The sequence below is a fragment of the Erpetoichthys calabaricus genome (assembly GCF_900747795.2).
Source record: "Erpetoichthys calabaricus chromosome 1 unlocalized genomic scaffold, fErpCal1.3 SUPER_1_unloc_25, whole genome shotgun sequence".
Classification (NCBI taxonomy): Eukaryota; Metazoa; Chordata; class Cladistia; order Polypteriformes; family Polypteridae; genus Erpetoichthys; species Erpetoichthys calabaricus.
The window spans coordinates 72,000-98,476 of record NW_026261591.1 but is presented as its reverse complement, the minus strand read 5'-3'; the positions used below and the strand labels follow the sequence as shown (position 1 = coordinate 98,476).

The window sequence follows — 26,477 nt, the reverse complement described above, 5'->3', positions numbered from 1 at the left end:
GAAACTAAGATTAAAACTGCCATATTACCAATTAAAACTATAAATGACATTAAAAACTCAGAATCAATGTCTCCATGATGGGACAGTTAACTTTGTGAGCTGGAATGTTAAAGGCCTGAATCACGAATTAAAGAGAAAGAAAGTATGCTCTCACCTAACAGGCTTAAACGCTAAAATAGTATTTCTACAGGAGACCCACTTACTAACCAAGGATCAGTTCAGATTACAAAAAGACTGGACTGGCCAAATGTTCCATTCTAGCTTTATAAAGAAAACTAGAGGGGTGGGAATTCTCATACATAGAACAGTTCCATTTGTAGCATCAGAGGTAGTGTCGGACCCTGAAGGGAGATATGTGATGGTCATGGGCAACTTATATAACAGTAAAATGATTTTGATAAATGTTTATGCACCCAATGTTGATGATAAGGAATTCATGCAAAATCTATTTGCATCCATTCCCAGTGTGAACACTCATAAAATTATAATTGCTGGGGACTTTAATTGTGTTTTAAATCCACTCTTAGATAGGACTCCTGTGACAGGGGGGACGACATCTAATACTGCAAAGATAATTACACAGTTTTTAAATGATCACAACTTATCAGACCCCTGGAGGTTTCTTAACCCAAACTCAAGAACATATTCGTTCTACTCACCAGTGCATTATAGCTACTCAAGAATTGATTATTTTTTTATAGATAATAATTTCCTGCCTACAATTAAATCATGCAAATATGACACAATTGTTATCTCTGACCATGCCCCTCTAGTCTTGGAGCTAAAATCAATAAGCCCCTCATACTCACCTCGCAGATGGCGTCTTAACCCTCTTTTATTGGCAGACGAGAACTGCACAGAATTTATATCCAAACAAATCAGCTTCTTCCTAGAGACAAACACGTCCACAGAGTTTTCTGCAGGAACACTCTGGGAAACTCTAAAGGCCTTCTTAAGAGGCCAGATTATTTCATATCTTTCCCATAGAAATAAATTAGAAACCAAGAAAGTGTCAGAGCTAAGAAATGAAATTACTAGAATAGATGAAGAACAAGCCAGGCGTCCAAGTGAAGCTCTTCACAGGAAAAGGCAGGCCCTGCATACAGAACTTAACATCTTAACAACTAAAGAAACTGAACAACTTATTTATAAGTCTAGACAGCATTACTATGAACACGGAGAAAAAGCTAATAAGCTTTTAGCTCAACAAATTCATAAATAAGAAGTTCACAATGCAATACCAGTAATCACCAACAAGAATGGAGAAGAAATCATTGACCATAATAAAATAATGCACACATTTAGAGATTACTATAAGTCTTTATATTCCACTGAGCCCAAAGAAGACAACACACAATCTAATGCATTTCTGGATAATTTACAAATACCACAAATAGATGCTTTAAGTGCTGAGGAACTGGATAAACCTCTAACGCTAACAGAATTACTAGACGCTATAAAGTCACTACAAAGCGGGAAATCATCAGGCCCTGATGGTTACCCCGTAGAGTTTTATAAGAAATTCTCCACTCAGCTAGCTCCACTCTTATTGGTAACATTTACAGAAGCTAAAGACCACCAAATACTACCTCAAACATTTCGACAAGCATTAATCACCGTCTTTCCTAAACAAAATAAGGACTTGTTACAATGTGCATCATATAGACCAATTTCACTCCTGAATAATGATGTTAAGATACTCTCAAAAATCCTAGCTAGAAGGATGGAGAAAGTGCTGCCCTCGGTAATATCACAAGATCAAACTGGATTTATTAAAGGCCGACATCTATCTTCAAATCTCCGACGCTTGTTTAATGTTATATATTCACCAGCAAAATCAAACACCCCAGAGATATTACTATCATTAGACGCAGAAAAGGCATTTGACATGATCGAATGGAATTACCTTTTCACTGCACTGGAGAAATTTGGGTTTGGCCCGAATATTTGTGCTTGGATCAAACTACTGTATACCAGTCCAGAAGCTTCAGTTTGTATTAATAAAATTTGCTCAGACTACTTTAAACTAGAACGTGGTACCAGACAAGGATGTCCCTTGTCACCACTGTTGTTTGCAATCGCTATTGAACCACTGGCGGTTCGCTGCCGAAATTCTTATCAGATAAAGGGGATTGTCAGAGAAGGACTGGAACAGAAAATTTCTCTATATGCAGATGATATGGTCTTATATATATCGGACCCAGAAAACACTGTCCCTGCTGTTTTAACAGCACTAACAGAATTTCAAAAGATATCTGGTCTTAGAATTAATCTGAATAAAAGTATACTCTTTCCAGTGAACTCACAAGCATATAATATTAGATTAGACACCCTACCTTTTACCATAGCAGATCAGTTTAAATACCTAGGGGTAAATATCACAAGTAAACATAAAGCTCTTTATCAACAAAATTTTGGCGTCTGTATGGAAAAAATTAAGCAAGACTTGAATAGATGGTCAACCCTTCATCTCACTCTAGCCGGAAGAATTAACATTGTTAAGATGAATATCCTTCCTAAACTTCTCTTTTTATTTCAAAACATTTCAATATATATCAATAAATCGTTTTTTAAACAGTTAGATTCAATAATAACCTCATTCATTTGGAACTCAAAACACCCACGTATCCGAAGAGCGACCCTACAAAGACCTCAGGCAGAAGGTGGCATGGCTTTACCTAATTTTCAGTTTTATTACTGGGCAGCAAACATACAAGCCATAAAAACCTGGACACAAATAAATGAACATACCCAGGCTTGGTCTGCAATAGAAGTAAAATCCTGTAGTACTTCTTTATATTCCCTGCTCTGCTCTCCAATAAATGAAAGTTATCGCAAATATACTAATAACCCAATTGTGCTTTACTCACTCAGAATATGGAACCAAATTAGGAAGCATTTTAAGATGGAAAATCTTTTATCAGTGGCACCTCTGCAAGGGAACCACCTCTTTCAACCTTCGCAAGTATATCCAGTTTTTAATACCTGGAAAAGTTTTGGGATTAAAATGCTCAGAGATCTTTATATAGACAACATATTTACATCTTTTGAACAATTACGTTCAAAATTTAACCTCCCAGCTACACATTTCTTTTACTATCTTCAAATTAGAAATTTTGTTAAACAGAAATTGCCCGATTTCCCCCACCTTGCACCCTCCACAATGCTGGAAAAAATACTGCTCAATTCCGAGGAAACAAACACTATTTCCGCAATATATAAAATCTTATTAGAGTCCCTACCTTTCAAAGACCCAAGAGGACATTGGGAAGAAGATCTCTTAATCAATATATCAGAAAAGGAGTGGAAGGTAGCAAAGCAGAGAATTCACTCGAGTTCTATATGCGCAAAGCATAGAATTATTCAACTAAAAATTATATATCGAGCTCATCTGTCTCGCTTAAAACTGTCCAAAATGTTTCCAGGCCAGGATCCAACCTGCGAGCGCTGCAACCAAGCTCCTGCCTCACTGGGTCACATGTTCTGGGCCTGCACCAAACTAACATCATTTTGGACAAAAATTTTTAAGTGCCTCTCAGACAGCCTTGGTGTCACAATCCCTCCTAACCCATTAACAGCTGTGTTTGGTGTCCTTCCAGATGGACTGGAATTGGAGAAGGACAAGCAAACGGTGATTGCATTCACTACACTCTTGGCACGCAGACTTATTTTGTTAAATTGGAAGAATCCTAATTCTCCTCTTATAAGTCAGTGGGAAACCAATGTTTTATATTATTTGAAATTGGAAAAAATCAAATTTTCAGTTAGAGGATCTGTACAAAATTTTTTCAAAACATGGCAGGATTTAATCAATATTATTTTAGAATAAGAGAAATAACTATTATTGCATTTAACTCCCTTCTCCATCTCTTATTTATATAGATATTTACTTCTCCCCTTCTTTTGTCTAATGTTGCCTTATTAAAAAGCTTAAAGAAATTTTCCTTTAGCTAAGCTCTCCTTCTCAGGGGTGGGGTTTGATTTGTTTTCAAATTTTTTGGGTTATAAATTGATCTGTTTGTATGGAATGATTACAATGAAAATTGATAAAATAAAAATATTAAAGAATCTCTCTGTAGACCTCCATGATCAAATTGTGTTGAGGCACAGATCAAGGCAAGGGGAGAAAACCATTTGTTAAGCTTTGAGTCTCCCCAGGAGCACAGAGGCCTCAGGATTTGTGAAATGGAAGAAGTTTGGAACCACCAGGACTCTTCTGAGAGATGTCCATCTGTCAAACACAGTAACCAGGAAAGAAGGGCCTTAGGCAGGAATGTGACTACGAACCCAATGCTTACTCTGGCAGAGATTCAGAAGTCCTCTGTGGAGATGGGAGAAGCTGTCGGAAGGACAGCCATCGACCTTCACTCCATCACTCAGGTGTTTATAGTAACGAGGCTAGATGGAAGCCACTCTTCAGTAAAAGAAATATGATAGCTTTAGGGACTCTGAGAGCAGGAGGAAAAAGATAATGATGTGATGAGACAAAAATTGAAGTCTTTCAGCTGAACTTGAAGCACTGTGTCTGGTGACGACCAGGCACTGCTCATCACCTAATACCATCCCTATGGTGAAGTATGGTAATGGCAGCATCATGCTATGGAGCAGTGCTTGAAGGGGAAGCAGGTTATTGACAGGTCTCTTTTTATTATGATACGGTGACATTCAAATGATGGGATACATCAACACTCCATCAAAGGGGTGTCAGGGTCCCCATTAAAGATTATCAAAGGGATTCCAGAGCTCATCAGTACTCTAAAAACAGGCACCAGTACAGTGAAAAGCTGATTGACCATCATGAGGCAGTGAAGGCTGATCAAAGGCGGTCTCACCATTAAGCTATGGAAAGGTTCTGCTCCTCTGTATCAAAACTGGAAGAGATGCTGGTACTGACCCACTTCAAGCACGTCTATGGGGGCAGGGAGACTGGTCAGAATTGAGGGAATGGAGAATGCAATCAAATACAAGGAGGTCCTGGAAGAAAACCTGCTAGAGAGTGCATGCCACTTCAAACAGTGTGACAATGACCCAAATTACACAACCAGGACAATGCTGGAATGGCTTCAGGACAAGTCTCTGAGTGTCCTTGAGTGGCCCCAGCAAAGCGCAGACTTAAACCCTATAAATAATAATAATATTAAATTAAGGGTCTAAATACTTCTAATAATGGGGGCTGTCAGCTTTTAAATTTTAAACTTGTAGATCTTTCTGAAGACATTCTCACTTTGTCATTTGTACTGTTGTGTTGTATATCTGAGGTGGCCATGATGGATTGCTCATCTAGCTCTGTGAAGAGGATCACTTGTGTTCTCATTAGTGGGTTGTATTTAGCCCATTCTTTGACACCCACTGCACACCTAGTCTACCTGGAAGGTGGGGTCTCTCCCTGAATTTCCTTTCCTCTAATTTCTTCCATTTTTATCTCTTTCTGGGAGTTTTTCTTGTCTTCTTAGGAAATCAAGCATGGAGAGCTGTCAAAAACAGGGCCTGTAAAAACCAATTAAGGCATTCCTTGAGTGATTTTAGGCCATACAAGAAATACAAGCTGGGGTATGCTGGGGTAATGTGCTCCCCATCAAAAATCTTTAAAATGGAAAAGATGTTTTCATTCATTGGTTTGTTTAACATTGTGAAAATATCATACAAGTAATGTGATATTTCAGCCTGATAAAGCAGTTGAAGAGAACAAGAACATCAATCCCACCTTCACAGATTCCACTTGACACTCTCTGGCAAGAAGCACTATGGGCCTCAATGAAGATACCCTAGCAAAACTGTGGATGTTATCAGGACTCTAAAATCAGGCCTTAAATGAAGTGGAGATTAATGTGGAGCTAACAAAATGGTTCACATCTACAATAAGACTTTGACAAGGACGCTCATTGCCTCCATTATTGTTCAACATCTCTCTTGAATTCATCACAATGCTCTCTTAGGCTTTTATGATACCTTCAAACACAATCGTGTCAAACTGACAACTGAAGTGAAGGCCATGCAGCCATAAGATCACTGAAAGATGGCAGGGCACCCCAAGTAGACCCTGTCACCCCAGAGGCAATCAAAATTGGGCAGACGTCCTGTTCCATCAGCTCCATGATGTCTTTCAACTGGTCTGAGCCATGGGCCATCGGCATGGAAGAAAGAAAGAAAGAAAAAAAGAAAGAAAGAAAGAAAGAAAGAAGGCTCTCATTGTACAAGCTTTCTTTCTTTCTTTCTTTCTTTCTTTCTTTCTTTCTTTCTTTCTTTCTTTCTTTCTTTCTTTCTTTCTTGATTGATTGATTGATTGATTGTTCTCGGAGCTATGTGAACACCAATTTAAATGTAAATATAACCAGTGATATATTAAAAATGAATTTTATGCTCATATTGCACACACTTACTGTATATATTTTATATATATTCTTATTATTTTCATGATGCTGATTTATGTCATTTATCCTTTAATTTTCAAAACTAATTTTTTCTTAGGAAATGCTTTTTTTCTTTTTTTAAACTTTGGAATCTGAACTTTGTTTATAACAGAAATATTTTAAACGTCGTCCTATCTACTGTACATGGCACATTTGTATAAGCAGGCATCCCATTGTTTATTCCATAAGCAGCTTAAGCTTCTGTCCCTGCAGGAATTCTGTGCTTTATTGCTACATTTCTGCTTGAGTTATTATTGTATGTTTCCTCAAGTAGCTTTCACCCATGCAAGAAAGTTTGTCTTCCAAAAGTCCTTTGGGAAATATGCAGAACTTATGACTGTAGCATTGGGCCTTAGAACCAAATTGTTCAGACTAGGTGTCCGTATAATTCAGCGAACTTAAACACTTTGACGCACAGCCATCAAGCCACACAGACAGCCCGACTGAGACAAGGCCTGGAATTAAGAGCAGAAACGCTAGTCACTGCGTCACCAGATCATCAGCAGTCAATGGCAGGTTAAAGCGAAGACTTTAATGTCACGTCTGTGTTTCCAGAATGCCTGCAGCACCCTTGCTGTGGCTCTCTTTTGTTTCGGTTTGTGTGCGCTGTGCTCCCAGCCTTTCAATGCTTCTGGGCTGTTCGCTGAAATCCTGTCACCCTGAACCCTGAAATGTCATTTACTGCACAGCACCTTAAAACATCTTTTAGGATTAAAGGGTGCAGTGCTGAGTTATTCATGTTGGACAGTAGGCGGCGCTGTTAAAGAGACTACGAGTAGTAACAGAGACAGCGGGCAGAAGGCCATAGAGAGGTGGATTGTGTGGGATGGCTTTGTCCAAACTTGTGAGCAGCTCAATGACACTTTAGCTGAGGTGCTTTATTGAATTTGGGGCACAGGCTGCCTGGTAAGAACAGTTCAGAAAGCAGGGATGTCTGTTCTAAGTATTTACTGAAATCAAAAATCCAAGCCACTCATAAATCTAGATATTCAGTTGTTTCAAGATGTTGCTTTTATCAATACAAAATAATATTTATTATCTGTAGATGGCTGAGATATTGTAAGATGAATCAACCTTTGTAAACAGCAGTTATGGCCTCTCCCACAGGAAACTAATGATTCTGTAGGCAATATGGTGGAATCCTTCAAATGGGTGTTGTTTTCTACATAAACTGTAGATAGATAAATAGATAGGTGTGAAAGGCACTATATATTAGAAAGATAGATGTGAAAGGCACCATATAATAAAAAGAAAGATGTGAAAGGCACTATATAATAAAAAGAAAGAGGTGAAGAGCACTATATAATAGAAAGATAGATGTGAAAGGCACTATATAATAAATAAAGGTGAAAAGCACTATACTGTATAATAGATAGAGGTGAAAAGCACTATATAATAGAAAGATAGGCAGATAAATAGATAAGGCACTACATTATTACTAGACTTCATTTAATTCATTAGAAAATACATTTGACAGAATTTCAAGTCAGGCGCAGTTACATTTGGAATTTGGAGTAGTTGAAAAACTAATTAAAAAAGTGATGAAATAGATTTACAGTTTTACTGCCTAGGACTGAGAGGTGCCCTGGTTCACCTTGTTGTGGTGTGAAATTTGTGTTGTATGTCTTTATTTGTAACTTAGGCAAAGATATGTAATATTAGTATTTCATTAGTGGAAAGCATTCATGTTTACCCCCCTAGGACTAATTCAGGATAGTGAATTTAATGACAAGGTTGGGGGAAATTCCTCAAACCAGTTTGGCCAGTGATTCTCTGCAGGGCTCTCTCAGTCAACCCCCACAGGAAAGCCAGACTGCCTATCTGGCAAACATCAGCTCAACAGATGGTGTTGGGGGGTGGCAGGTGTGAAGGTATTCTGTGCCCCATTGGTCTGAAGTGTGGCTATTTGCAATTGGCTTGTATCAGAAACCTTTAAGTACCATGACGCCCTATTGGCTGTAGGGTGTGGACAGAAAATCTATAAATTTGCTTGCTTTATCTCTCTATCTCCCTTACAAACATCTGATGAAAGAGCATTTCACACCATGAACTGAAAAGGACGACACAATGAAGAGCACAGCTCAGCAGCCATATTGAGACAAGCATGCAGCCTGTTCTGAAGAAAGCCGACCACAAATGAGGACTTAACTAGAGACACTTAAAGTAACTAACAAATCTGTGTGCCACCTGAAACTACACAGCACCATTTATCAGGTTGTATGGTGGCCAGTGTTCACTTGTACTTTAGTTATTGTTATTATTTATGAATATTATCAATAATCCATTATTTAAAGTGTAACTTAACTCCTGCTTGTCTTTAACTACACTTAATTGCCTGAGGTTATAAATGTAGACATGAAAATGGGGAATGCGGCACGGTGGCGCAGTGGGTAGCGCTGCTGCCTCGCAGTTAGGAGACCTGGGTTCACTTCCCAGTTTGCATGTTCTTCCCGTGTCTGCGTGGGTTTCCTCCCACAGTCCAAAGACATGCAGGTTAGGTGGATTGGCGAATCTAAATTGGCCCTGGTGTGTGCTTGGTGTGTTTGTGTGTGTCCTGCGGTGGGTTGGCACCCTGCCCAGGATTGGTTCCTGCCTTGTGCCCTGTGTTGGCTGGGATTGGCTCCAGCAGACCCCCGTGACCCTGTGTTAGGATTCAGCAGGTTGGAAAATGGATGGATGGATGAAAATGGGGAGAAGTTATATGGTACAATACTTTATTAACAGTGGTAAGTCTGTGAGATTTCAGGTATTTGACAAAGGCTACATATTAATAATACAATAGGGGAAAGTCAAGACAAAAGACACCTTATTTGTTAAAAAAATGGGTTACCTTGGTAACACTTCGCTGATTTGCTAACAAAAAAGTCACATGCTCCCCTTTTCTGGGAAAGCCAGATGTTTATGAAACAATGTAACATTTTAGCTGGTTTGTGAAGACAGAACAGACAGCAGAAAATCTTATTAGTGATCAGGAATACAGGAACTGTCTTCATTGTACCAACATGGCTTGCCTGTACAGAGTTTATTATTTACGCAAGGAAGACGTTTGTGAGATACGACAATCATCACATGGAGCAGAAAACCAGACAGGTAGGCATCATTTATAAACTTCAAATTATTAGTTTCTTAAAGGCAGGCCGTAGCTGTTTATTTTTTCCTGTAAAACGTCAGTTGTTTTTTAAACTTGTTGAAAAGTGAATATCGTATTTATGTGTTGTCTCCCTTTAATGAAGAACTTCGCCAATCACAGGGCTTCACTTTGAACCTCATTGATTAGTTTGGTGACGTCTAAATAGTAGAGTAGGAACTTCATTTGTTAAATGTGAAAGTTTGTGTAATTATATATAAGTAAGTGGAATGTAATTGTCCTTAAAATATATTGTTTATGTGTTTAAATTTGTAATTTATATATATATATATGTATTTATATATTTTAGTATAGTTTCTAATATATAGATGTTGTGAGGAAGCTAAAGCATAGTTGAACAGAAACTATTTTGAGTTTCACACATATGACTTGTTATAGAATTACTGTATTATAGTTTCCTCCTGTATAATATTTATATATGTTCAGAATAATTTACTTATTTAAGCTGAGTAAATACTTTATAGTTTTAATGTACTAGCAAACAGGGCGGAGTGGTGGCTCTGAGGCTAAGGATCTGCGCTGGTATCCTGAAGGTTGACGGTTCGAATCCCCGTCACTGCCAAAAGAGATCCTACTCTGCTGGGCCCTTGAGCAAGACCCTTAACCTGTAATTGCTCCAGGGGTGCTGTACAATGGCTGACCCTGTGCTCTGACCCCAAGGGGTATGCGAAAACTAACAAATCTCTAATACGAGAAATCGTATAAGGCGAAATAAAGAACAAAAAAAAAAAAATTCTTGATTTCCATGCTCTCTTGAGTGTAGTGTGCCATCTAGTGGATAAATGTTAATACCTTATGTTAACATTGAGACATTTAAGAGAAAAAAACTGGGATAGCTAATTTATGGTTATTATTTTATTTAGACCATACCTTCACATTTGTGTAACTTTGGAAGAAATTAATAAATAGATTTGGACATCTTCATCCATCTCTGACCAGATGAGTGTAGTGGTTGTAATTTAATTCTGAACCAACTTAATTCTTCTCTTCAATACTTAAAGTTGAGTTATTTCTCTATGCTTTACTTAATACTGTCAGTACGTTCTCTACGTACAACGCTGTACATTCAGTAGAACACGTTACGTTACACACAGCAGGGCGCAGTTTGAAACTGTGTGCCCTCCATGCCTTACTTACTGCGAGGCAGATCACTAACTGTGACTAATCTGTAGAACTGAATATTCTATTTCAATTACACTTGTAGGAGTTATAATAGAACTTCCCATGTATTATACACTAATATATACGCAAACATTTCAAATAACTAAGAAAGTACTTCTATCGACTTAACATACGCTAAGTGAGTAGCACATCTGGCCCCTAATTGTTTATGCTGAGGGCCAAATCAATTAGTTCAACATTACTTAGTAAGAGCCTTAACTATTCAAGAATATCTGTATGAAAACTTCAATCTAAACTTCAATGTAAACTTAAACAGAAATGTACAAGCACCAACTCAATTTACGCATACAGAATTTAAGATGAATCATTTCAATTCATTACTGTTTCTTGGCGCAGGCACAGTTTATTCTCAGGTCTGTCCAGTGCTGTGTTTCTTTATCGATGTCTTTACAAAGTAAAGGCGGCAGGCAGCCTGTGAATTCTTGTGAAGAACGCCGGGATGTTCAGCCTCTTCTGCCATATAAATTTAAATTTAAATGTATATATTGTGCCTTTAATACCACAAATTCTCTTTCAATAGCTGTACTTATTTTTTCACAATTAGATTAATCTCTTTGAAACTGTGTGCCCTCCATGCCTTACCTACGACAGGGCAGATCACTAACTGAGACTAATCTGCGGTCAGAGGGACGAGAAATAATTAGAATATTCCATTTCAATTCCTAAGAACCTCCCATATACTATGCACTAAATTACAGGGTACAATTTAACATAACAAGAAAATACTTCTATCAACTTAACCTAAATAACTAAAAAATACACAGGCATAGTAGCAGTGTTATGTATTATGGTGTGTTATAGTGTTTTAAAAATTTATGAAGTGGAAGGAAGACAAATCGGTGGACTGATTTTAATGAATGGTCTGCTTCACCTTCTCACAATGAGCCATTTCTGTAAGATTCCCAGTTTCTTTGTTCCCTCTCTTTATTTGTTGTCCAAGCCAGAATATATTTTTGAAAGTGATCATTATATAATTGCTATATTTGCTACATACCCTATGTTTTTTTTCATTAAATCTTAGTCAGCATCAATAGCCTTTCATCAGCAAGCACCTTGTTACCTCATCTTGAAATGCATACCTGCAGTCCACAGAGAAACTAATATATAATGTCAAAGCTTAGGAGGCACCTAAACTTGAATAGACACAAAAACAAGAACAACAAGCAGTGTTGAAAGAGGTGTGCGGTGTGACCAACAGGAGGCGCCCCACACTCCAGATACAGGTGCACATAACACAGTCCAGGGTTCAGAGAAAGTGAATTTTATTACACCTTTTCAAGTTCTTTCTTCAAAACAAGTGCTGACAACCACGATTGCAATAATAATTCTCCTCTACTCTCCTCAAGCTTTGTCCAACTTTCCTGGATGAGGTCTACTGGCTTCTTTAATGCCAGACCCCGAAGTACTTCTGATGCCACACAAATACACCCTGGAAGCACTTCTGGGTCAAGTGGATCCTCCTTACAGAGTGTGAATCCTATCCCCTCAGCTTCCTCTCTGGCTCCAATGACAGGGCTGACCATCAGGACTACAATTCCCAAGGTGCCCTGCGGGTGTACAGATGAGAGCTCAACCTAACGGATGCTGCTACCTGGCGTACCTGTGGAATAAATGGTCCCTAGAAACAGTCTTGCACTATCCTTCCATTGTAAAGATAGCTGCAATCAAAGTGGCCGGGATGCCTGTCCATCCAAATCCTTCCTTTATGGCTTCCTGTCCAGGTAGGCCTTAAGGTAATGCCAGTCCATCCATGTTGGCACCTTCAGTGGAGAGCAGCAAAAAACAGCATCTGTGACTATGAGTGATGGGTATGCATTGTCAGTGCTTAGAATTATACTTATAGTTTAATGATGCCAAGTCTTTATGGATGATGTCTGATGTTGTGTGAAGATGTTGCATTGTTGTTTCCCCGGGTTCACGTGGGGGATTCTTTTTGCATTGCCGTCCACTCTTTGTTTTTGGTCAGGGTCCTTCATTTGTGGTGTTCTGTGGTGCTGCTTTCTCATCGTCCTTTCTGCTGTTAGGCCCTTTTCTGTGTCGTGTGCAGCTTCATAGTGAAGAGCGTTACTGTTTGTGGCACCAGAGTTTAGATACTGAAATTCCCTTCATGAAGTGATGGCTACTTTCTATGTTTTTAGTCCACTGGCCAACAGTTTGGCTTGGCTGAGACATTAATAATAATAATAATAATAATAATAATAATAATAATAATAATAATAATATTTTTTTTACATTTATATACTACTTTCTCACTACTCAAAGTGCTTTACATAGTGAGTGGGGAGCTACTTACACCCCCACTAATGTGCAGCATCCACTCAGATGATGCAATGGCAGCCATTTTTGCACCACTGCACTTACCACACATTAGCCGTTTCGAGGTGAAGGGGTGAGAGACAAAGAGCCAATTAGAGACATGGGATGATAAGGGGGCCTGAATTACTAGGCCATAGAGGGTAATTTAGCCTGGACATGAGGATACACCCCACTCTTTGATGACCTCAGAGAATTAGGACCTCGGTTTTTACGTCTCATCTGAATGATGGCACCATTTTTATAGAACACTGTCCGCATCGCTTCCCTGGTGTATTGGGATCCACACACAGACCACAGGGTCAGCGCCCCCTGCTGGCTTCACCAACACCTCTTTCAGTAGCAACCCAAGCTCTTCGTAGATGGTTTCCTATTCCAAGTACTGGCCAGGCCTGAAGATGTTTAGTTTCAGGTGGGTGACCTCTTCTGAATGACCAGGTGGTGTGGTTTCAGACCCACAAAGAGAAAGTGGCTGTCAGTTCCCAGCTTTTAACTTTAAGTGAGACACTGTAGAGATTTTCAGTCATTTTCGAGAGTGGGTGTCCTGGGTCCCCTCAGAATGCCCCTTGGAGATCAGTGAATGTGTGCGCCTCTATGACAGAATACGTGGGTGCAGCTCATTTTTAAAAAGGAATTCTAACATCTCATTATTGGTTTAAAGTCACCTCTAGTTACAAACCCAGGGCCAACTCCTAGTCAAGTTATTCTGTTTGTCCGACCTCTCATTCCTTGAATTACAGCTCTTTGCTGTTGCTTGTGTCCATTTCATGCCTTGTGACTCAAGATGATTGCTGAGTGGCCTCTGGAAAGATGTCTGATTTCCACCTTCATCATCAGATGAACTACAGGCAGATTCTGGTGGGGACCATTCACTTATTTTGTGATGTAAGGGGAGATGGCACAGCTGGACGTCTATTAAATCTGCCACCTTAACCAGCCTTGTGTCCCACTAATGCCTAAAGGAATGGGCAATGCCCACTTTTTCTTACATCAGGTAGATCATGTGCTCTTCATTCTCTGGTTTTACACCACCTTGCTTTTCTTGCAGCTTCAGTGCCTGAAGTTAGATCAGAATTGAAAGTCAACCTGCGGATGGTGCTGATGGTCTTCTGTGTTCTCCTAGTGGCCACCCCCATATTCTTTTCTATTTACTGTAAGTATCATCCATACTGATATGATATTGAAAAGTGAAGGAAATGTAAGTGCTTTGTGTATTTGTTATATATGCAGTCATTGGCCCCTTTACTAGGAGGACTTGCTCATTACCTCAAAACAGCTAATCATGTGGCTGTAATTAAGTTTACATAGTGGGGTCTTCTGAATGAATAACAGCCTCAAAGGAAGAAGAATTTCTGGGGGTGCCAACCCGGTCATCGCTGTTTACTTCTAAGTCTAAACAGAAACAAACTCTTGATGGTGTAAAAGGAAACACAACTATTGCCATAGTAATGAAGTGGCTTATATTAATTAGACTTTTTTGTCTGCCGTCTGCAGGTCACGGAGCTCCTTAGCTTCGGTCGCTCTGGATAGACGTGACACTTCCTTCAGGGATGTCAAGTTCTTAGAGCTCAGGGACCAGAAGGGGCAGAGTCAGTTGCCCTCATTGGGTGTTTTCTCTGTACTTTGATGAAAGAAAAGGACAAGATAGTTAGCCACAGCGCCCCCTCATGACCCGGGGTGGAATCACATACTATGGATGAACTTGGAGGGTGAACCTCTGACATGCATGACAATAGCAATTGTGACCTTATGCAAAGATCAAGGGGAATTGAAAACTGAACAAGCTCACTTAAACACAGCAGTGAGATTTATTGAAGCCATTTTTGTTATAAGTACACTTACCAAAAAGATTTATCAAAATTTATTACAAAACTTTTAAAAGTAAAAGAACAGTCAATGAGGAGAAATAGTAAAGAGGAATTAAAAGATACAGCAATGAAATAGCCGATGCCCTAAACTTACATTTTTCTGAGGTGTTTACAAGTGAGCAAGTGGATAACCTCCCAGAGGTAACAGGGGCTACTAAGGAGGTAGTGAGGGATTTAGAAATTGTAGAGAGAGAAGTGCTGCTCAGAATAAATAAGCTGAAATCAAACAAATTGCCAGGACCAGATAACATGTACCCTTGAGTTCTGAAGGAGGCTAGCGAGTACAGATATAATTTTAGGAAGTCACTGGGCACTGGAGAGATTCCAAAGTACTGGAAAATGGCAAATATCATCACATTATATAAAAAGGGTGACAGAGCAGATCCACACAACTATAGTCCAGTAAGCTTATCATGCATCACAGGAAAATTAATGGAAGGAATTATTAAGGATAAGACTGAACAGCACCCGGCAAGAACCTCCAGTGTCAGGTCTCTCTCTGGCTGCTCACGTCAGAGGACCCTGTGATGTCATTCAGGAGCCTGAGGCTGGAGGTACAAACCCGGTGTGCTGGCATACAGCTAATTTGAAAATATGCCATTCAGTGGGTCCACTGGACTAAAACACTGGTGTCATGGATAAAAGTATGTGTTCATGTAAAGCAGATATATAATGAATTATTATTATTATTATTATTATTATTAATATATAAATAAATAATAATAAATAATGAATAAATAAGTGCAGCTGTTTTTTGCTATATATGAACAATTAGTAGGGCATTCAAAATGTCGTGGAAGTGTCAAGGTGCCAGCTCGGTTACCCCTTTTAATCCAAATGTAAATAATCTTAAACAACATGAACATTCATTGACATATGCAGATAATATAAACAAAAGAAAGTCAAGTCTTTTTGACTTCTATAAGGAAAATCCACTTGGTAGTGTAGCTTGTCTTCAGGAGCGCCGTGCTGCCCACAGTTCTGATCCGATATGAGACGCCATTCTCTGCGGTGTCCACTCTTTTATAGTCCTCTGGCCATTAGGGGGCAGCATCAATTGCCCTCAGGGGGCGTCTTCTTACTTCAGTGGGTGGATAAACAGACAAAAATGTTAGCGACTGCACCCCCTCTCACCCTGCAGTGGTATCGCTTACCTCTGATAAACCTGGAAGGTGATCCTCTGACAAGCATACGTGACTCCTAATATCATAAATTAACCTGGGAATGACATTAATAGCAAATATATTTTACCATTTCTACATTTTAACCATAGCATAAACCTTCATAAACTAGTTATACAGCATGTGCTTGTGACCAGCTAATATATAAAACCACTCTCATGTTAAATATGGCATTATAAAAATTTAGATGTAGAGGCTAACAAACATCATAATTAGCAGTTAAGCCCAACAACGGGTTTGTTAATGTAATGATGACAAATCTCCCCCCATATCTCAGGAAGCCTAACATTTATAACTGCACATTCCCACTCTTACGAGCTGCTCCTCTTGTGCCATACTCATCGTGTAGCACAGCTAGGATTGCTGACCGTCCTCCATACTGACATGCTCTCTCCCAGCGATCCACCAAATGTCATCCTCATCTTCTGTCTGGGACTCATTGTTTATGTGGTCCTCTGCATTCTGGGATCTTCCCAGCGTTGATGGATGAAGTGCAGACCTTCCTGAAACTTGTGAAATGCATAGCCTGTGTCTCTGTGTGTCAGGTTAGTGTCAATCAGGCAACCAGCCCCTCCATCTTCAGGGAAATTAGCTAAGAGCTACAAGCTGATAGATAGATAGATAGATAGATAGATAGATAGATAGATAGATAGATAGATAGATAGATAGATAGATAGATAGATAGAGTGGTGTGAAAAACTATTTGCCCCCTTCCTGATTTCTTATTCTTTTGCATGTTTGTCACACAAAATGTTTCTGATCATCAAACACATTTAACCATTAGTCAAATATAACACAAGTAAACACAAAATGCAGTTTGTAAATGGTGGTTTTTATTATTTAGGGAGAAAAAAAAATCCAAACCTACATGGCCCTGTGTGAAAAAGTAATTGCCCCCTGAACCTAATAACTGGTTGGGCCACCCTTAGCAGCAATAACTGCAATCAAGCGTTTGCGATAACTTGCAAAGAGTCTTTTACAGCGCTCTGGAGGAATTTTGGCCCACTCATCTTTGCAAAATTGTTGTAATTCAGCTTTATTTGAGGGTTTTCTAGCATGAACCGCCTTTTTAAGGTCATGCCATAGCATCTCAATTGGATTCAGGTCAGGACTTTGACTAGGCCACTCCAAAGTCTTCATTTTGTTTTTCTTCAGCCATTCAGAGGTGGATTTGCTGGTGTGTTTTGGGTCATTGTCCTGTTGCAGCACCCAAGATCGCTTCAGCTTGAGTTGACGAACAGATGGCCGGACATTCTCCTTCAGGATTTTTTGGTAGACAGTAGAATTCATGGTTCCATCTATCACAGCAAGCCTTCCAGGTCCTGAAGCAGCAAAACAACCCCAGACCATCACACTACCACCACCATATTTTACTGTTGGTATGATGTTCTTTTTCTGAAATGCTGTGTTCCTTTTACGCCAGATGTAACGGGACATTTGCCTTCCAAAAAGTTCAACTTTTGTCTCATCAGTCCACAAGGTATTTTCCCAAAAGTCTTGGCAATCATTGAGATGTTTCTTAGCAAAATTGAGACGAGCCCTAATGTTCTTTTTGCTTAACAGTGGTTTGCGTCTTGGAAATCTGCCATGCAGGCCGTTTTTGCCCAGTCTCTTTCTTATGGTGGAGTCGTGAACACTGACCTTAATTGAGGCAAGTGAGGCCTGCAGTTCTTTAGACGTTGTCCTGGGGTCTTTTGTGATCTCTCGGATGAGTCGTCTCTGCGCTCTTGGGGTAATTTTGGTCGGCCGGCCACTCCTGGGAAGGTTCACCACTGTTCCATGTTTTTGCCATTTGTGGATAGTGGCTCTCACTGTGGTTCGCTGGAGTCCCAAAGCTTTAGAAATGGCTTTATAACCTTTACCAGACTGATAGATCTCAATTACTTCTGTTCTCATTTGTTCCTGAATTTCTTTGGATCTTGGCATGATGTCTAGCTTTTGGTCTACTTCTCTGTGTCAGGCAGCTCCTATTTAAGTGATTTCTTGATTGAAACAGGTGTGGCAGTAATCAGGCCTGGGGGTGGCTACGGAAATTGAACTCAGGTGTGATACACCACAGTTAGGTTATTTTTTAACAAGGGGGCAATTACTTTTTCACACAGGGCCATGTAGGTTTGGATTTTTTTTTCTCCCTAAATAATAAAAACCACCATTTAAAAACTGCATTTTGTGTTTACTTGTGTTATATTTGACTAATGGTTAAATGTGTTTGATGATCAGAAACATTTTGTGTGACAAACATGCAAAAGAATAAAAAATCAGGAAGGGGGCAAATAGTTTTTCACACCACTGTAGATAGATAGATAGATAGATAGATAGATAGATAGATAGATAGATAGATAGATAGATAGATAGATAGATAGATAGATAGATAGATACTTTTATGTCTGTGTGATAATCCCAATTTAATATCTGAAACTACTCTTATATGAAGTATACTTTTTATTTCTGTGATGCTATGCCTTTGGTCTGGCATTAAATATCTAAGCTGTTCCAACATCTCATCCATATTTTTCTTAAAGGTTTTTCAGGTTTCTGCTCCAATTTCATGTCTCTGTAGTTTGTTTCAGTGTTCCACAACTCTTTGTGTAAAGAAGAACTTCCTGGCTTCAGTTTTAAATGCACTTCCCCTTAATTTCCCCCGATGTCCTCGAGTATGTGATTCACTCTTAAGCTGAAAGAATTCTATTGGAGTTACTTTATCAATGCCTTTGAGGATTTTACATACCCAGATGAGATCCCCACATGATGTCCTCTTCTCAGACTAAACAGGTTTAATTCTCTGAGTCTGTCACAGTAGGACATGTCCTTCAGTCCCATGATGCACCTGGTTGCTCTCCTCTGCACAGCTTCATGTGCTGCTATGTCTTTCTTGTACTGCGGTGACCAGAACTGCACACAACACTCCAGATGTGGTGTCACCAGTGCATTATTTAGTTTGAGCCTACTGTCCACTGACTTCACTTCAACAGTTATTTGTCTTTATAATTGCTGCTGCACATTGCTTAGTCACTGAAAATGTTGTGATGATCTACTAGGAGGTCATGTGGACTGTTTGAAGTCAGGTGAGAGCCACGGATGTTGAGACTTGACACAAGTTAACAAAAAAAGGAAAAAGTGTATCTGAACTTTTACATACCTGTATTAAGATAATTAATTAAAAAATTAAAAACAAGTTGAAAAACAGAATTGCTGTTTCACTCCAAAAACTAGTAAGGCACAATCTTTGATCCGTTGTTACAAACTGATGGAGTAAGATGAACAGAAAACATGGCAAGTAATTCTTTGCAAAAACTGAATGCATTTCTTAACTCAAGCCTGAAAGATATATTATTTTGGATTACTGATTGTATGAAATGACTTGTTTTCCTCAGATGGCATAACATCAAATCGCAAGGAGCAAGAACTGGAAGAGTTAAGAATTATAAATTACAACTTGACCAGTAACAACAGTGCTCTGTTGGCGGCTCATGCTATCATGCAGTCCCAATATGAAAGAAACAACAGTTATCAACAGGAAAGTCGAGATACCCTGCAGTCTCAGTACGCAGCTCTGAATAAAAAACATGAAGAACTGGCCAAAGAGTTCAGTAAACTGCAGGAATACTACTGTGATGGTACAAACACATCTCACGGTGAGTGCTTTGCAACAGGATGAGTAGACGGTGGGCTCCTTGGTCATCTAATCCCTCAATTCTCATATGCATCTTTGTTTCGTTTTCCACAGAAAACACTTGCCCGCTATGTAAAGTGGGCTGGATCCCCTTCGGTTCTAAGTGTTACTTCATCTCCATTACAACACTGACCTGGAATGAGAGCCGTGATTGGTGCCTGACAAAGGGTGGACAACTAGTGAATGTAGAAAGCTTAGAGGAGTGGGTATGTCATTTATGCGGGTGGATTTAAGATGACTGTCTTAAAAAACTACATACTGTAAGTTAAACTGGCAGGAAAAAAAACTTTGAAAGTGCATCAGAAGAACAATCCCAGAAAACTTAAGCTGAAGTTGAGTCAGTATGTCATTAAAGCAGGAATGTCTTTCTTTAGGAGATTCCTCCAATTGATCTGGAGAGTCTGTCAATGCATTTCAAAGGCCCAGGGTGTCTGACTGTCCTTTTACACAAAGTGTCAATGACCCTTTGTTTTGTGCCGACTACGTATGTGAAGAAGTAAAGATTCTGCCAGAGGACTCTTTCTGTTTTTCTTCATTCATTATAACTGACGTCATCAGACGTGCTGTGAATCCTAGATTGTTGTTTCTTCTTTCTTGGCTGCAGGAGCTCTTAGAGTTACCATTTCTACATTACATTTACATGCATTTCTGGTTTTTGGTTGGATATCTGGGAGATACATAATGGACAAAAGGGTCACTGGTGATGTGCTAGACAATTAGTATATAAAGCAATTTAAGATTTGCTCATCATTTTTCCATGAAAAATCACCAGGTGACCATTACATCACTCCAAATCAAACACAGAATGTCACTGAACTGAACTTCTGAGGTGATAGGCCCCTGTTAAGACCCAAATCAGTACAAATGTCTGCAGATTCTGTCATTGGTTGATATCCATTGGGTTCCTGGGGTTTTTATGAGCTTTCCCCCAGGATGTTGTATTTAGTATCCAGTATCTCTGTTAGCACACTGACACATTATTTGTGTTGGACATCACTGCCATCTGCTCATGTGACACAAGAATTGACACCATAGCTCTGTTTATTATGAAAGCAGGTGACACAATGAGAGTTTTGTCTGTTCGTTGCATTTATATGGGGAGACTCAGGTCAGTATATGTTAAAGCAAAAAAGGAGATAAAATGTGTTTTATTTTAATCTTTTGATTGATTGTGACTAAGAGAAGACAATACAATAGAATACAGACACATGCAAGTTCAACTGTATATTAACTTCTTAATTTCATGTTTTCCTAACAGGATATTTTAGTAAATCGAGCTAATATCACCGGAGGTAAAGAGAGACATTATTGGATTGGCCAATATGATATCATTAAAGAAGAGAAAACTACCAGGATGGACAGCGAGCCTGTAAAATCTAACAGGTAAGACGATTCCTTTCAGTCCGAGATGTCTCACTTTGACTGAATGAGCTACAAAACTGAATTAGGCAGGAGCAGAAGGAGGCTTACCTACAGATGGCACTTTACTGTCATTAAAAGAGACAAACAAACTGTTTGCTGTCTTATTTGATAACATAAAACAGATGCATGGACATCAAAATAATTTGTGCCTTTCTGACATTACTGAATAACAAAGCATTTTTTGTATAAATATCACATAAATATGGCCGATGACTGCTGACTTCACATTTGCCGACTCCTTTCCCTAATCCTGCCAGTAATGCTGGCCTTACACATGTAGTCATGAATGTTGTGTCACAGAGCTCTGAACACAATAATGAAATATGTTACAAGTGACAAACACTTTACAGTGCAGGAAACCAAAGTACAAGTAAATAAGTGAGAAGGTCATTTCTGAACTTAAACACCCGGCTGAGGTGCCACAAGACCAAAGGGTGCCACAGGGACAGTGATGAGCCGAAGTGTGAATGGACACAAAGCGGATTACTGAAGTTGTAATAGGTGACATATAACAGGAAGATTATGGGATGTTGTACTCCTGTCTGCAGTATCCAACTAAGGGAGCTGAACACTATCCAGACAGGAAAGACACCAAAATCTTCCCAAAAGCCAACTGTAATGGAACGCAAACCCCAAAACACGATGACACACAAAGAGTCCCAAGTTCAAATAATGGAAGGTTTATTCCACACAATACCTCAAAGTAGCATAAATCACAAGTTTTCTTTCCACAGTACTCTCTTCTCACCACCGCACTGCACTGTATCCCCTACCCTCCTCCAGTCAAGTGTTACTTCATGTCCTCCCAGCTCTGACTCACCTGGATAAGGGAGTGCGGTCCATTTTATTAAGGATCTTGGAGTACTTCCAGTGCCAGGCCCACTGCCCAATGGAAGTACTTCTGGGTCATACGGAAGTCCCATAAATTGGGGAGCGCATCTCCCGACAGCACCCCTTTGTGGCACCCATGGTCTCCAGCAAGGCTGTGTTGCCGGTCTACATCTCCCAGCATTCACTGCTGGTTCCCAAATTGGTGCTGATACAGAGTGCTGCTGCCATCTTGTGTCCTGGGGGAATAACATATCCCCTGCAATGTCTTTTACAACTGATGGGCTGTCTGTCCATCCCTTTTAGCCATCTCCTCTGGGTCTGGCTCCTTCCTCTCTCTTGGTTGGGTTGCCCATCTGCCTGCTCGGAGCCTCCCATCCAGGTAAGGAACCTTACACAGTGACCAGAACAGGACAGCCAAACTCCATATGCTTGGCCAGAGCTTCATCATGCTGCCCCAAATTCATGTTCATTTCTTATTAATGGTGTAAGTACAATATGATGACTTATCAAGTTTTAGTTCATATTTATTATCATGTGCACACTTCACAATTCACATATCCCATAGACCAGTGGTAACAGTTCCAAAAAGAGTCAAGGGGTACAACCCAACACATTAAATATAACAACAGATGACAGATACAATAAACAGGTGGTCTGTCATCAGCAAGTGTTTGTCATACAGTATTTAGTGACATTTTTTTATCTGTTAGTAAGGAAAGGCTTTGCTCACATTTTTCTCAAAGACATAGTTACACATGTTTAGTTTGTTATTTTGGGTGGCACAGTGGTAGCACTGACTCGCTACTCTAAGAAGACAACTGTTCCTGGGTCCTCCCTGCATTGAGTTTACGTGTTCTCTCCTTGTCTGCATGCGTTTCCCTCCGGCTGCTCTGGTTTTAATCCACAAACACAAACATTCAGTGGATTGGCAAAGCCAAATTGGCCCCAGAGTGGCGATGGACTGGCTCCCTGTTCAGGAATTGTTCCTATCATGGGCTGCTATTCAGGATGAAGTGGTTTTAGAAAATGGAGGGACCAATGGATCTTTCCATTGCTGCAATCAAATGTCTTAATTTTTAAACTGAATTGTCAGCAAATGTTAAAATGTTAAATGGTATTTGTAGCTGCATTCTCCCCATATTACCAAAGTTCTGCAGCTTCAGTACGCTTCATGGGATTCTGGCAAAATCTGGACATGTTTAAATAATTGCACAGAAAAAATATCTTCATTTTAAAAAACTTTAGTAGAAATTCAAAGTAAAACAGTTCACACTTCTGTTTAAGGCATATATGTTGTTTGTTTCTTTAGTTCTCTCATATAGTTGAGTGGGTCTTTCAGTCTCTGCTAGCAATGGGATTTGTCCTAAACAACAACTGGCTCAATTAGCAAGAAAGTTCTACCCTAAACCTAACCCTAACCGTAAAAACTATACCATTGTGTATGGCTATGAAAGAAATGTATAATCTATACTTATTGAGCACATAATAATATCTTTCTAAGATTTCTTCTTACAGTATTTATATGTATTAGTTTAGTTCAGATTTTGAGCCTCTAAAATGAGATCATCAGCATGTTTAAGGGTCACAAGAGACACAGCAGCACTGATGGCTGCATAGAGAAGAGCAATTGCCACCCTTAGATAAAGGCTAACGAGGCCATACGGCTTTAGTCTTGAATAGAAAAGGGCAAGTCTTCAGAATCATCAGAGGCCTGATAAATTGAACTAGCGAGTTGTGTGTCTGAGGATGGCTACTGGAAATTAAAGGAAGTGTATTCAGTCAGAAATCAGGAAGTACTGGCAACATTTCTATACGACACCCTCAAAGTCAAGTCAGTCAGCAGTGAAAAAACAGTGAAGTTACACAAATCACAATTAAGGCTTTGAGGTATTCATTTGTTTTTCAAATATTAAGTGGTTTTTGAACCCAGTATTACAAATATTATGTATTGGAATATCTAAACCATAAAAATGTGTCTTCAAATGTTGTGAGACCTTTATATTTTCTTAAAAGTGGAGTTGTTTCATTTGCATCAGAATATACAAGAGTTTGTCAGCTGAGATACAATCTTCCGTAATGACGATCCCAACACAAGATGGGGTGGGTGTTGGGGGTCGTTGTCTGCGTATGGTTTCTATTAGGAGTGTTCTTTACAATTTTGTTTAATTCATCCACGATGGCTAAGTCCTGCCCCAGACTGCCCGTGTCCAGTAAGTATGGAAAGTTCAGTTTATGAGCCACACGACTGACTGACAATCCTCTTTGCTGCACAGACTGGTGGCCTTTCATCAGTGATGTGTCTGAACTCAGGTGATGTATGTGAGCCTACAAGGTCAGTCAGATCAGGAGAAAGTCTGACAGCTCCTCTTGTGTTTCAGAGCCAGTGATGACAACAAAGGAAACTGTTTGGTGATATGGCTGGATTCGAACCAGGATTTTAGAGTACTGTGTGAAACTCTTAATCGATGGATCTGTGAGACTGCTGCATTTCCACTTCTTATATAAACTGCTATCAAGAGTTCCAGCCACCTGCCAGATCCGCTGTCTTCAGGATTCGTAAGGAACACTTCATCAGTAAATCACAGAGCCGCTAGTCTGAGCAGAGTCCAGAAGGTCACCTCACTTTGTCATGTAGGTGACAGAGGTAGTGAGTGACAACATACTCGACATACAGGACTGGGACGAAATGAAAGCTGACATCTTCTGGTAATCTCAGTGTTAGTCTGTGGCTTCTTCCCAGTTCTGACTGAATAGACCCCCAGACCCTGAACTGCACAAGGTGGTTATAGATAATGAATGAAATGATAAAGCTTCACTTACATACAGTATGAGAAGAAAATGCACAGTTCCTGATTTTTATTAAACAATTTTGTATTTGTTTAACTAGCAACACATGTTAGTCATTTCAGCATTTAGTAAAATGAGGATACGTTACCAACAAGTGTTTGCCTTAAGTGATGTGAAAAAGTATTTAGCCCCTTCCTAGTATTTTCTATATCTTCGTGTTTTACACAAAGCATGGCCTCCAACCTTTACAAAAATGCAATATTAGAAAAAGGGCACATGGGAAACACATAATGCAGTTTTTAAATCATTGCTTTCTTTATTTCTTTATTTAATGATCAAAGTTCTTATCCAACACCTCTGTGACTGATCTGAAGGTGTCATTGTCCCCAGAGTTTCAGTACTTGGTTGCAGCAACTTTAACACCAATAATAAGAACTAAACACTCTTTAATTTATAATTTGAGATCAGACTTTCACGTTACTGTTGAGGAGTGATAGCCCGCTGGTCTTTGTTTTCATTCAGATACACTCAGAGTATTGTGAGTATAAACTCTTCATTTCAGCACTTCTGTGAGGTACAAGTTAGCAGTTTGACGAGGCTCTGAAACTCTCTGTGTCCTCTGAGCCATTCAGCTGTAGGTTTTCTTTTTTGTGGTGGCGCATTGACCTGCTGTGTCACCCATCTACACCTTGGCTTCAGGTCATGGACAGAGGACTGGCCGTTGTCCTAAAGAAGGTTCAAAATGGCAAGTCATCACACACTGAGCCAGCAACAAAGCCCCCCTCTTCATCACACTACCACCCCTTGTTTTATTGTAGGTATGAAGTTCTTATCGTTGATTGCTGTGTTAGTTTTACACCAGACCTAGAGGGACCTGTGCCATCCACAAAGTTCTTGTCTGTCTTTATTACAAAAGATGTAAAGATGATCGAGGTGACTCTGTGCAGTTATGAGATGAACACCAAAGCTGCTCTTGGATAGCAGAGTTGTTTTGTCTTACTGCTCTCCCATGAGTCCTGCTGTTACTCTTCATCTCTCACACCATAGAGTCATGAACTCTGACCTTAAAGGAAGGTAGACAGGCCTGAGGGTCTTTGGATGTTTCTTCTGGAATCCTCTGTGACTTCTTGACTCAGGCATTGCTGTGCCCTTGAGGGACTTTTGGCAGCTCAGCTTCTCCTGTGAAGATGTTGTTCTTTTCTGAATGTTTTTACTTTTGGAGATGATGGCTGTCCCTGTGATGTAGTGGAGTCACAGAGTCTTAGCAATGGCTAACACTTTACTGATTTCACTTATGTTTTTCTTCATCTTTTCTGAGAATTCCTTTGATCAAGACTCAGATCAAAGACTCTGATTCCTGTCATCTAATATTACATTTTGATTAAAGATCTGAAGCCATTCATTATAACAAATATATACAAAAATGGAGAACATCTGGAAGGGAGCAAAAACTTGAACATCACTGCCGTTGTGAAGAGAATTTACCACCACATGACATGACGTCTCTTCTGTATTATTAATGTCTGACTCTTAACACAAGTTCTGTCACTTACGGACTCTCTTAAGCCAACTACTGATGATTTGATTTTTTAAGCAGTGACATTTCTCTTTCCACTCTTTCACTTATGTTGATATTTTTAATGATATTCATATTGATGGTTT

At 39.5% G+C, this 26,477-nt stretch overlaps 1 protein-coding gene across 1 annotated transcript; it reads left to right on the top strand.

Moving 5' to 3' along the window:
* The first annotated feature begins 9,383 nt into the window (after window positions 1-9,383).
* On the top strand, window positions 9,384-24,752 carry LOC127526398 (C-type lectin domain family 6 member A-like). The gene is made up of 6 exons (XM_051921796.1): window positions 9,384-9,500; window positions 14,102-14,206; window positions 19,477-19,737; window positions 19,830-19,981; window positions 21,034-21,158; window positions 24,407-24,752. The coding sequence occupies exons 1-6, from the start codon at window positions 9,413-9,415 to the stop codon at window positions 24,531-24,533; spliced, it is 858 nt and encodes a 285-aa protein (XP_051777756.1). The 5' UTR covers window positions 9,384-9,412; the 3' UTR covers window positions 24,534-24,752.
* The last annotated feature ends 1,725 nt before the right edge of the window (window positions 24,753-26,477 follow it).

Coding starts and splice junctions, on each gene's coding strand:
- LOC127526398 (XM_051921796.1), top strand. CDS start 9,413: ATGGCTTGCCTGTACAGAGTTTATTATTTACGCAAGGAAGACGTTTGT. Junction 19,738..19,829: donor TGGTACAAACACATCTCACG/GTGAGTGCTTTG, acceptor CGTTTTCCACAG/AAAACACTTGCCCGCTATGT. Junction 21,159..24,406: donor GAGCCTGTAAAATCTAACAG/GTAAGACGATTC, acceptor CTTGTGTTTCAG/AGCCAGTGATGACAACAAAG.